Below are 12711 nucleotides of genomic sequence, written 5' to 3'. Positions count from 1 at the left end.
AGCTAAGCCACACAGCATCTTCTTATTCATATGTACCGTTCAGGCATGTGAGTAGTGTCTGCTCTCTTATCGCTCTCTTGGCAAGAAAGCAAATAAGCGTATGAAATGTCTTTAAAAACAGATCTCTGTAACTGAACTTTCTGACTACACCTCCTAAACTCTGATCTATATTCCTCCGTCAAAGTGCCAAAAACGTACACTACAGACATTCCTTATTATCGGTGCTAAGAGGAAAGTGTCTCTGTTCCTTTGGTTTTATTACAGTTTTGTCCATTTTTGCACAGCGACAAAACATGAAAATAGGGAGTTCGCACTACAACCAACAAACTTTACAATAAGAGACGTTACAGATTTGCAGCAATGACTGTATGTAAAGATTGTCGACGCGTTTCCATCTGCTATCATTGTACGAAATTGAAGCCAAAATAGCCCCTGTGATAGACGCTGCCATCTTGAGATGGTGACGTCATTTGGACCTACATCGGATGGAGCCGCAGTAGCCACTTAGGCTAACCAAAACACATGCATTACTTACCCAAAAAAACCCATCACAGATCCCGCACGCCGGCGTGTAACAGCAGAACAGCTTCTTGTGTTAGTCTGAAGCAGACGTTCACAGGTATGGAAACTTCAATGACTGTAGTGATTGTTTTAGTTACGTCTCCTCTCTCCGTTGCTCCTCTACTCTGCTAATCCAGAACAGATCGGCTGCAGGAGTCGGATTGGTCAACAGAGCTGTCAATCATCATTTTGACAGCATCAAATAACTAATTAAAAATAAACTTGTCGGAAATTAACACTTGGATGTAAATAAGCATGATAAGAACTAACTATAATGACAGAAACCATGTTTGAGAAACATTATTTGTCGTGTATTTTGATTTTATAGTTTGACTCATGTCCCATCTGTTAACATGGAGGAGGCGGGCTTTATGACCTATACTGCAGCCAGCCAGCAGGGGGCGATAGAGAGGGTTTGGCCTCACTTTTAGGGAGCTGTCATGTCGTCCATCTTTTTATACAGTCTATGGTTTTCCAGCTTTGGAATATGTAGTTTTTTTTCTCTGAGAATATTTAAAAAACTATCTTTGCTGCCGCTGCTGTCATAAACAAACATCCTCATATGCAGACTAAACCGTCTCTCTGAAGGCAGACTGGAATGAACACAAACAAGTCGACCCTGACAAAAAGGTCTAACAACGAGGATATCAGGCCTCAGTACGAATGGCCTGCTTGTGCTTCTGCTGTGATTTCTAATCGTCATGAATCGGCATTAAATCAACTCCTATGATTACCTTTAATGTCACCTGAATAGGAAGAAAATGTAACACTAACTGTATTCTGGGTCAGATGTTAAACTGTATTGATTGTCTTGTTTCGAGGACGATGATTGCCAGTTGGTTAGAGTGATGCACTCCTCACATTGAGCACCTTTCTATCAGCAGCAGAGGATGTTTAGCTTCAGAAAATCTCCATGAAATGAACGAATAACCACGCGGATGTTTTATACAGATGATATATGCAAATTTGTACTTTTATAGTTTTAATTTTTATACTTCGTCGAGCACTGTGTAGGTCAGACTTTCCCTAATCTTTAGTGGTTTCTGTTTTTACTCTTAAAAAACAGAGCGATTACTCAGGAAGTGAGCGTTTCTTCTTTTCTTTCTTTTTTTAAATCAGAGGATCTATTTTGTTAAATTCTATTTTCATTGTATTAAAGCAGAGATTATATTACACTCAGAGGGCTGTGTGTGTTTTTGGATATGAAAAATCAAGTGTCAATCAAATAATGTCGTTTATTTTACAAAAATGATGTGCAAAAATCAGAGATTCATTAAGTGTCCAAAATATGAGGGAATCATGTGTGCAAAATGATGGTGTGTGTGTGTGTGTGTGTGTGTGTGTGTGTATCACTGTGAGTGTGTGAGGCTGGTGAGGGCTCGCAGTCGCAGCGGCATGGCCACGTTGGTGTCTCGGTGCCACTGGGGTGCGGTGACGTGTTGGGGCGGAGTCAGGACGCTCTGAGCCACACCGGGGGCCTTCAGCAGCGACCACAGCTCCTCGCCTCGCGTTACTATGGCAACAAGGTCCTCCTCATCTGCGCACCAGGGCACTGAGCCGCCTCTGGTTACCGTCCTCAGCTTGGAGAGGAACAAAGACACCCTGAAACGGACATAAAACAATAATTACCTCACCATGCATCTTCTTAAATGGAGGTTTGAAATGTGGGGCAGGTAGTCACCGCGGTATGAGGTCATGTGATCTGGACGCCAGCTTCGCCAGGGCGCTCATTAGAGTGGTGACGACCCTGGGGGCGGGGCACACTGCTCCGGGTGGCGGGGCAGAGGAAGTGATCTCAAACAGCACCGCCTCCAACGTCTCAAAGCAGGAAGTGATGAGCCTCACGGAGCAGCGCGAGTCACATGACACAGAGAGGTACTCGCCCAGCGCCCACACCTGAAGGGTCAAGATGATTCTTTAGTCGAGTGAATCTTATTGGTCAGCATCCTCTCTGCCCTCCACACACACAAAGCTTCATTACCACGTGTGTGTAGACGTCTTCTTTGCTGTAGACGTTGGCCGTCGCTCCGGCGAACTCCAGCAGCTCATGCGATTGGTCGACCACCAGAGAGGGGCGGAGCTTGCACAGCCTCAGCAGGTGGCAGCTGAACACCCTGCAGAGAGAGAGAGAGAGGGTGAAGACATGCAGCGGAGACACACTGTGGTTCCACTGCAGGTGCTTACCTGTGTATCTCCTTGATGTATTTGGGGATGCTGAGGAGGAGGCTGCTTCTCTCCAGCATCACCAGAATCAAGTGCGCTAAGAGCTTATCGTCAGCTACCTGGAAAACAAACACATTCATTACACCTGTCTTATAATTGCAGCTCTTATAATAAGTTAATAAAGAATATTTCATCTCTTCACCGTGATGACTGTGTTGAAAAAAATGTGGAGGAGCACAGGGACAGTCTGAGCGCACTGAACGACCCTCGGCCAATCAGCAGCCTCCGCTAGCAGCTTGTGCAGCGTGCTCAGTCGGTCAATAGTGTCACCTGAGAAAGGGTTAAAAGATATTCCAACAACTTCTTTTTAGACTACTTTCTTAAACAGAAGAAGAAAGAAAGAGGAGGAGAGTGATGCGACTGGGTAATGAAGTAGCAACAACAAGCAGCCGGTTAGCTTAGCTTAGCATGAACAAGGCGAAACAGCTCTATGTGAATACCTGAGCCTGCTTCACCTCGAAGCAGGAAGAGGAAAAGCCCTCGGTAGGAATTGTTTCGAAACGCATCGAGTGAGAGGAGGGGACGTCCGCCTGTGTCAGAGATGGGCAGGCAAGCTGACCTGCGGCACACACACACACACACACACACACAGGCAGTGAGATGCTGGTACAAAAATCAGTTTGGTAGGAAGTGTTTTGCTCTGCTGTGTGAGTCCACCTGAGCTGTAACACCAGTGTGGCGGAGAGACAGGGCAGGTCCAGCAGAGTGTGAAGAAGCTCCACTGCATTTCCAGGCGTCACCAGAGAGGGCAGCAGATCCACAAAGTCATCCACCACCGGTGGGCTGTCCCACGCTAACAACTACAGAGACGGGAGACGGGGAAAGAAAGCAGAAGGCTACACACACCTGCCGACAGACTTTCATCAGCATCTCATGGACACTGGTGTTCACCTTCAGCAGGTTCGGGAAGGAGCGGGTGTACTGCGGGACCCGGAGCCGCACGCTCTCCAGGTTCAGCCGAAGGAAGCGCAGCAGCTCGTGAGCCAGGAAGTGGTCGTTGAAGAGCTCGGCGGGGAATCGGCCGAACACCAGGTTCCACACGCTCTCACAGTCCACGGCAGCCGTCTCACCTGAACAGGTTGAAGCACATGATCAGCTGTTTTAAACTTTCTGTATCAGCGAGTCAAGAAACCGAACTGTCAGTGTGAAAGAATGTTTAACTTGGAGAAATAAGGAGAGACATTTGTTACAGTGTATACACACCATGGTGGAGGTAGAACTGTGCTATGGGCAGAAGGACTCGAGCAAACGACAGGTCCGAGCTGAGGCGGCCGAAGAGTGCCTTAATGCTCGGGAACGTTCGGAAGACCAGTGAGGCATCCTCCTCACACACACAGTCCAGGATACACACCGCCTCCACCAGACACTGACAGAGGCCGATGCAAAGTAAAGGCACTTGGATTACAAGAAAGATGTAAGTGCTGTGTTTGACAGTGTTTTCATTCTGCCTTTAAGCTGCCAGGGGTCTGTTTCAGAAAGCGGGTTCAGTGAAAACCCCGAGTTTGTTAACCCTGAAATGAGGGAAACCTCGGGTTTGCCGTTTCAGAAAGAGAGGTAACTTTAACTCTGAGTTGGTTACTATGGTAACTGAGTCTGTGAACCTAACCTGGTCGTGAGCAGGTTTTCTTCAGGAAACTCAGAGTTTCGCTCCGTCTCCTCCCTCTAGAATATAAAACCCTCATTCGACTTCCTCATTCATTCAGCCCGTCTCACGCGTGTGTTTGAGCGGTTACCGAATTAAAAGAAGAAACGTTGCGTCTCTGTGCTGCTCTGACCGCTTTGCAAAAGTCTTTTATATTTATGATAAAAAAATCAAGAGACAAATCTGTGTCAAAGTCATCATTTTTAGATTTTCCACCACCACTGCCGAGAGCACTCAAATAAGACGCCGTAACTTATTGGATTTTTTTTTTTTTAAACACAATTCAGTTTAATCTACATGAATTATAATGTATGTGAAGTCAGCATCATGTTAGGGATAAAGCTGATGCACATTAAAACAGCCACTGAATGATATTTCATTAGATTAATATTTAAAATATGATTGAAGTGCTTCCATGTATGTTTTTTTCTCCCGCTGCATTGCTCCTAAATTAATATACATTTTAGCTTCCGGTCGTGATTAAGTATTAAATAAAAAGACCAGTTCAAACTTGCGCATTAACTCGAGCAGCAGTTTCTTCCCACGCCGCTTCTCTCTCTTTTGCAGCTGCAGCCGTGTTACTTTATGTTTCTAAAAACATGCTCGTATTCGCTGAACGTCCGCGTGAGGATCTCGAGCTCCACTGGTGTGACGTAGGAGAACCTCTTTTTGTGTACCGTTGCCATGGTGAATCGTGGTTCCATTAATGCTGGTTTTTTACAGTCAGCGTGCACGCACTTAACTCCGGCTGAACCTACTCGGAGTTGATTGAACTAACTCTGATCAGCTGTTCTGGAACCGAAAACTCAGAGTTTCCTATCTCAGAGTAGATCAACTCAGAGTTCAGGGTTAGACTCAGAGTTTGTTGAACCTGCTTTGTGAAACGGACCCCAGGTGTCTCTGCTTTTATTTAAACAGAATGTTGTTGGTAAACTCCGACATTTCTCACAATGTTTCTCACAATGTGGTTTTACTTTCAGATACATAAAGCTTGAACCTGTACGAGTTTGTATGAATGCAAAGTATGATGATAAATGCTCACTGCTTTCTGCAGGTCTGTATCGATCCTCTTGTGTGCCTCTGAGACAAAGAGAAGGGTACAAAAACACAGAGTATAAAAGGTCATGTGTAGTAATAAAAGCACAGGAAACCTTTCATGTGTATTAAGTCAAGATCTGCAGCTACACGACCGCACACACACTCACTGCGGTCGCTCTGCTCGATGAGCCGCTGGCAGTACTGGAAAGCCTTCTCTCTCAGACGCTCCTTCGGAGGCAGCAGCCGGCTGGAGGAGGAAGTCGCAGAGACCATAGAAACAACCGATCCGTCCACCTCCGACCGGTCATCTGCAGGGAGGGAGGTCAGGAACAAGAGGTCACCAATGCCCAAAACCTTCCCAACGAAAAATAGGATGTATCATATTTGAATTCAGAGACATGTTTCTTTAGCCTGCTTGTTGGAAAGTCTTAACAGAGACCAGGAGATGAGCGTCATTCAGTTTGATGAGAGAGGAGAGGATAATTACTGAGTAACACAGTAATTAAAGACGTGCATGACAACATCTCCACCGTTTACTGAGGGATGATATAAATAAGGTTTTAGGTGAATGAATCACATTTCCATTGATGATATTAAAATATGAAAAACACTCGAGGCCACAGTGACACTGGGCGCAATTATTGTTTATTGTATTTATTGTATTATTTATTTAATTTAACCAGGAGAAGCCTCATTGAGATTAAACATCTTTTTTACATGCGTGTCCTGGCCAAAACAGGCAGCAGCACATTTTAACAAAGTTTCAGACATACAACACAAAACAATGCCATCCCGGCTCCCATCAGCGTCACCTGACGACGATTTAGCTTCTCGTTAATGTCTATAAACAGACATCTGCAGTTAAGTTCAGCTAACAATCTGTTCTAGATCTAAAATTTAACTTGAGATGAATTCCCTTGACACTGAAAGCCGTTCAGCGTTCAGATTTCCCGACTTCCTCGAATGCGTCAGATCGATCCGACCTCCGTTCAACAAACGAGCATTTTAAAAGTTTTCTTCTCCTCTTGAGGACGGACCTGACAACGCTTGAGTTTGTACTTCTTACAAATCTGCATCATGATGTTGAAATTTCGGCAGAGGTAGGAGCCGTTAATAACAAGAAAATCACAAGTTAACGGTTTATCTTTCTGTAACAATGCAGCACGCAGAAAAGGATTATCGCCAGGGTTGCCAGGTCCGCGTTTTTCCCGCTGAATAGGGCTACTTTTGAAGTGTTGCCGCGGGTGGAAACTTTTTTCCGCTGGTTTGGTAGACCTGTTTTGCATGCAAATTACATGCATAATAGGCTGTCTATAAATAGAAATCTTTAATTTTTAGTATTATTTAAGATTAAATAGTTTATTTATACCCAAATCCTACCAAACGGACTCCAGATAATTCAGCACTACACACAATGGACATGGGACATGCATGCCCACATAACAAACCCACACACTCTACTTTGCCCGACACAGTAAGCGAACTTAAACTGCACACAGTCCGGATCCGTTCGGTGCACTGTGTGCAGTCAGCTAGCCAGCTACTGTCAGCAGCGACACCTGCAGCGGAATCCGTTAACACGCCGGACAATTCAAGTTAGCAACCCTGGCCGGGGAGAAAGATGACGCCCGGTAAGTGGGAAAAATACAGCAAGAAATACACAACGGACTGGTAAAGTGAAAACGGAATCAAAGAATGGATAGGACGTGTGGCTGGGGATAATACGAAAGCTTTTTGTCGGTACTGTAAAACCGAGATCGCAGGGGGTGAGAGGAGTTGTCCATGATGGTTGCCAGTTTTGGTAGCATCCTCCTCTCACACACCTCTGTGACCGTCTGAGTTTAATCAGTCTGTGTATTTTATAATGCATTTGGCAATGATAGCAATGCTGTTAGACTTTAAAAGATGTGTATATGGTTTGACAGGGGTGCATTTTAAGTTCTAGTATTGGACTGGTTTTATTGGGCGTTGGGCTGGTTTTGTCACACAGACCTGGCAACCCTGATTATCGCTAACCGCCGGGCACGTTCACCTGTGTCCACAGAGGCGATATCGTCTCCGGCTATAGCCGATGGGATCCAAGATTGAGCTCCCCCGGACCCAAATCCTCCTGTAGCAGATTCCAAGCAGCAGGAGCACCGTACCTGAAACCCTTTCCCCCATTTTAAGACGCACTTTGGGGACATATAGGAAATATAAGTCTAACTTCCAGCATTTTTCAGATGGATAAAATGACATAAGTATGGGGAAGCAAGTTAAGAACTGCCTTATAAATAAGGTCATGCCTGTGACTTAGTCTATGGTCGGACAATGCAGGCCAACCACCTCGAGCATACAGGGAGCAATGATGAGTTAGGGTCTTAAGATTTGTAATGCAACTCAATGCTCCGTGGTATACTGTATCATATTGCACAATAACAACAACATTTAAGGCAGCACTTCTGCATAAAAATATTTAAAAATGATAATAACACAGACGCTTTGGAGTCAGATATGAGACTATGACTATTAAAATGGGAGAGTTGTTATCATGCTGCACACTTGAAGGGCTAAAACGTCTGGAGTTTAGGTTTAAATGAAAGATTATTAGAAAGGCTTGGAGAAACAATCACCACAATCATATCCCTTTAGAAAAAACAAACTGTAAGGCAGTATGAAGAGGAAACAATCAGAATCAGCAGAGATTAAAGGAGGATTAAAAGTCACCCATGAAAGTGTCGGAAAGAAGTCACAGACGAGGATTTCTGGTGAGAAGATTTTGTTAGATGACGTGCAGCTGTGAGTCAGGATCATTCAGCTGCTGTGAGATGACCCGCAGGTTGACCCCAAAGTTAAAGAGAAGGTGTTTAGCGTATTTACAGCTTCTTAAAGGAACGCTCATGCAGCGAAGGCCCGCAGAGTCTTACCATTGGAGAAGGAGTGGGAGAGCGAGAGGCTGAGCTGCAGCCTGTTTGCTGGAGATGATGAAAACACAGAGCAGGTCGTGTGAGACGGATGATATGAACGAAGCCTACAGGGTTGATACTGATGGCTCGTGTTGCTATGATGTAAAATAAAGAGCATCCTTTGACAGGGAAGGCAAAAGTGTTCAGAGGTCAGTGGCGAGGTCATACCCGTGTCTGCGATGGCGCTGACGTTGGAAACAGAGTGGTAGGTGAGAAGCCAGTGGCGAAGCACGGAGAAGGAGTAGACGTTCATCCACTGGTCGTCAGTGAAGCCCTGACCCACGCACAGCACGGTGAAGAAATCTCCCGACACCGTCCCGTCCAGCTCTGCGATGGGCACCGGCTGCTGATCAAACAAACAACTTTATTCATCCAACCAGGGCGACAAGTTTGGAGCAGCAACTAGCAACAACTATAGCTTTAACAGTGTTCCATTAAAGGATGATTTAAGTCATCAAATAAGTATTCATAAGATGTAACAATCTCCACATTTTCACTCACAAATAAAAAGATACAATAAAGTAGTGAAAATGAAACTGCATATTTCCCACATTGTAGTGAAAGACTTCTGCCTACCTGGCGAGACCTAGGCCCTGTGAAGAATCCACCCGAAGAAGCCCCGCCTCCCTGAGTGATGCTCGCATAACGCAGCCAATCGACAAGCTTTTTACTCAACAGGGTCACATGATCTGTTGGTGGAGAGAAACAAACATGAAAACCTTTAAATTCCAACAACTTCACAAAATAAAGGTGAAGTTACTTTATCTGTAAACGTAGGTAGATTTGTTTACAGTGAGTAAGTCGCCCTCTTTTTACACACACACAATAGAGGGCACAAAACAGATACATAAAGTGACGACAGTGCTCAAGACTAAAAAGGTAACCTTTAGTAAAAACAAGATAAAAATATGTCATAAAAACAAAAAGGATTTATGTGCATGTGTAAATTTTGGGGGAAACTTCGCCCCCTTTACCTTCAGTGAGGCTCTCGGGGCTGTGTGTGAGGATGGTGTTGAGGACGGGCAGGGTGTGTGTGAGAGAGTGAGCCGACCCCTCTGACTGTCGGCTTTCAAGACCACGAAGGAGCTGAGCGCAAAGAGACGACAGATCAGCCCTGGATCCAGCCTGGTGGGGTTAAAGGTTGAAAAAGAGAAGTTGTGTAGATCTAAAAACAAAATAAGCTCCTTCAAATGTTAATCACAACTTCAGAGGCAGCAATCAGCCTTTAACAGGTCTCAAGATTAATATGACTTTAGCCGGACTCGACATAAACATCCCTGCACACCTGTGAGAGCAGCAGGGCAGCAGCATGGCTGTTCAGTTGGGAGATGTTCTCCTGGTTGTAGTTCAGTTCCTGACCAGAGGGGGGCAGTGTCTCTCTGAGCATAGCAGAGCTCAGCACCTGCCATTGCTCCGCGGATGACGAGAGCAGAGATACTATCCTCTTCTGAAGCTCTGGAGGCAACCTTTGGTTGATGACAACAGAAGAGACATAAGACTGGTGCAGAAGTGTTATAAGAAAAATACCTTTTAACACTGGGATGTGACAGTCGGCTTTTGTGGCTATTTATTTATGTATGTGCCTGTTATTTAAAATGTGAGAACGCAGATAGAAAATGGGGGGTTTGGAGGAACGAGGAGGTGAAAGGAGTGAGGACAGGAAGGTTTGAAATGTTCAGATCAAACAGAGTGTGGAAGGACATTAGGAGCTGCAGGTCGGAGCTCTTACGTCCTCGTGTACTTGCTGGCAGAGAGGATGAGGAGCAGCCTCTGCAGGGAGTCGAGAGTCTCATGGCTGAACTCCTTCCCCTGGAGCAGCTTTGATAATCTGCTGTAAAACTTCTGCAGCTCAGGTTCCTGGATCTCCCTGACAAACACACAAAGTGCACCTGGTGATGTCTCTATAAAGTTTTTGGAGGCTAATGGCTACAACATTTTGCCACCTGATTTACAAAACATGACTCTTTATTAGATCTGATCACTTATTAAGGTTGTTGACCTGTTCAAAAAAATTAACATAAGAGAGCCACAAAACCATCTAATTATGCAGCTTACAGTCCAACGAAAGCAACTGAACATTAATGTTACATTACTAAATGAGCTGTGTTAAAGTAATTGTTAGTTCAAGACCACACAGATAAAATATTACACACTTTCCCACTGTTTACTCCAAGCTTATATCACCCTTTATTTAATGATAATGATTTTAGGCATTTGAATGCTCCAGAGACATATAGCAAATTAAGTAGATTATCGGTAGTAGTAGAAGTAGTAGTAATAATAGTAGTATTGTTAAAAAATACACTGTGAACTTCAGAGCGGTATAAGAATACTTCAGTAAATTCAAAAGCATTGCACTGAAATGTATACAGAAATATCTAATACTCCGAGGTTTACTCGTTCCTCTTTTCCTGTTTTAATCAGTTAGACCATATTTTCGAGAAGTTACAGAGTAATTAACTTGACAACTAACACAACAACTGTGTCGGTAATGGAAATAACTGTTAGCTGCAGTCCCATCAGTAATGAAGAGCCGTTATAGTAATGCTAAATAAACCTTAAAAAACAAAGTTACGGTAGCATTATTATTTTTAGTCTATTAAGTCATTATATCATTTCTTACCTTGCTTGTTTAATTAAACTCTCGGAGCCATGAGAGTACATTTTGTAAGAAAATCTGACATTCCACTTCTGCTTCTTTCAAGCGGAAGGTAAACAGTGCGCACGCTAATCACGTCCGGGCTGGAATCACATGACCATGACTTTTGTTCCGTCTTCAAGAAGGGGAAGTTAGGGAGCAGCTGCGATACACCAAAAAAATGTAATATACTTAAAATCAAACTCTCTAGTGGATTAATATTTGTGGCACGCAACTAGTGAAAATTACTATATTATTTAAAAAAAGCTTTCTCCCTTTATTTTGACAGAAATCTTACTTTAAAATTAAATCCTTTAAATTTCTACACATTTGTTTCAGCTTTGACATATTTTTCTTCCAAAGTTTTATTCCATAGAAAATGAAACCAAACACAACTTTACATTTGATTGTAAAGTTGTGCAAATAATTCTGGCTAGAAGTGCATTTGCATACTGACACATTGTCCAAACTACAAAGGTATTTTTTCTAAATTAAGACAAATGGAAAGTAAATAAGTAACTCAGTATAAGATTTAAACCTTGTCATGTGCTCACTTCCTGTGTATGTGTAAAAGAGGAAGTCTATAAAATTGCCTGAGTCTTGTTTGAAGAGAAAGAAAAAAGAAGAGTAAAAAATAGAGCGAATGGAAGTGTGGATTCAGGATAAGTAGAAAAAAAGTAAATGGCAAATAGGAAAGATAGCCATTTTAATGTGAGGTTATGTTAATATTGTGTTATCTGGTATTTGATTATCTCATCTGCTGCAGAAACAAGTTCCTTGAAAAAAATAATTTATTTAAAAGGCTTCTAAAAGACTGCAGAGTCAGGCTATCCTTATGAAATTTAACACGTACAAATTCATTTTTGAGGAAACAGCACTTCACTATTTCCATTTGTACAGCTTATATTTCTCAACTTCATTTCAGATAATATAGAATACAGTTGTCCCACTGTTTACTACTTATAAACTTAGCAGATAAAGCTTTAAGGAATCTGAATGGCAGTGTCAGTGTTGGAAGCATTTGGATCGTTTCACACACTCAGTCACATTTGAAAGTCATGCATTAGAATATGACTTAAATAAAAATAAAAGCATTATCAGCATAATGTACCTAAAGTAAAAACAGTTACTCATGTAAGAGAAATTGCACCTGTCTATGTTATACTGTTATATATAACTGGACTATTGTGATTCATGCATTATTACGTAAGCAGCATTTTACACCAGCATTGCGCGATAGAGCTAATGGTAACTATTTAATATGCTGTTTGTTACTTTAATCTACTGCATAACGTCATCATATGTTTTGAATGTAAAATCTTAAACTGTAAAGTAACAACAGCTTTCAGTCTTTACAGTCTATTATTGTACTTCATATTTCTTCATATTTAAAGAAAAGTTGCTCAGCAAGGTTAGATGGATAAAGAGAGATAAAAGCTTCTCTTAGAATTAAAGTTAAGTCATAAAGCACTTTTACTGACTACTATAAACTTCGGCAGGGTTTTAAGCCCTATGTGGAAAAGGCTAACTTCCCGTAGCCCCCCATCATCCATTAGCCTAATTAAGTGATGAAAAATGTTAATAGATTAAAAAAAGGTTAATAAAACATATAGCAATGTAACGTATACATAAAGAGCCGTCAATATTACTTATATTTGTATGTA

General features: G+C 42.7%; 1 protein-coding gene across 1 annotated transcript; it reads right to left on the bottom strand.

Moving 5' to 3' along the window:
- Nucleotides 1-1778: 1778 nt before the first annotated feature.
- Nucleotides 1779-11120, bottom strand: ap5z1 (adaptor related protein complex 5 subunit zeta 1). The gene is made up of 17 exons (XM_069676095.1): nt 11033-11120; nt 10139-10276; nt 9695-9875; nt 9384-9534; nt 8986-9098; nt 8578-8752; nt 5632-5772; nt 5469-5506; nt 3988-4150; nt 3676-3854; nt 3442-3584; nt 3225-3343; nt 2927-3054; nt 2746-2843; nt 2543-2675; nt 2243-2457; nt 1779-2163 (listed from the first exon to the last, which is right to left on the bottom strand). Exons 1-17 carry the CDS (start codon nt 11071-11073, stop codon nt 1911-1913), a joined length of 2409 nt encoding a protein of 802 aa, XP_069532196.1. The 5' UTR covers nt 11074-11120; the 3' UTR covers nt 1779-1910.
- Between the last annotated feature and the right edge of the window lie 1591 nt (nt 11121-12711).

Source organism: Semicossyphus pulcher, unplaced genomic scaffold (genome assembly GCF_022749685.1).
Source record: "Semicossyphus pulcher isolate SPU_LCO1_2020_fin unplaced genomic scaffold, fSemPul1.0.p SCAF_25, whole genome shotgun sequence".
Taxonomy (NCBI): domain Eukaryota; kingdom Metazoa; phylum Chordata; class Actinopteri; order Labriformes; family Labridae; genus Semicossyphus; species Semicossyphus pulcher.
Note: the sequence above shows the minus strand (reverse complement) of the source record. Positions and strands in the feature narration are given on the sequence as shown.

Excerpts from the sequence above, each read along its gene's own strand:
- ap5z1 (XM_069676095.1), bottom strand. The coding sequence starts at position 11,073 with ATGTACTCTCATGGCTCCGAGAGTTTAATTAAACAAGCAAG. Across the intron at positions 9,535-9,694 it reads CTGCCCTGCTGCTCTCACAG|GCTGGATCCAGGGCTGATCT; the intron begins GTGTGCAGGGAT and ends TAACCCCACCAG. Across the intron at positions 3,585-3,675 it reads CCTTCCCGAACCTGCTGAAG|TTGTTAGCGTGGGACAGCCC; the intron begins GTGAACACCAGT and ends CCGTCTCTGTAG.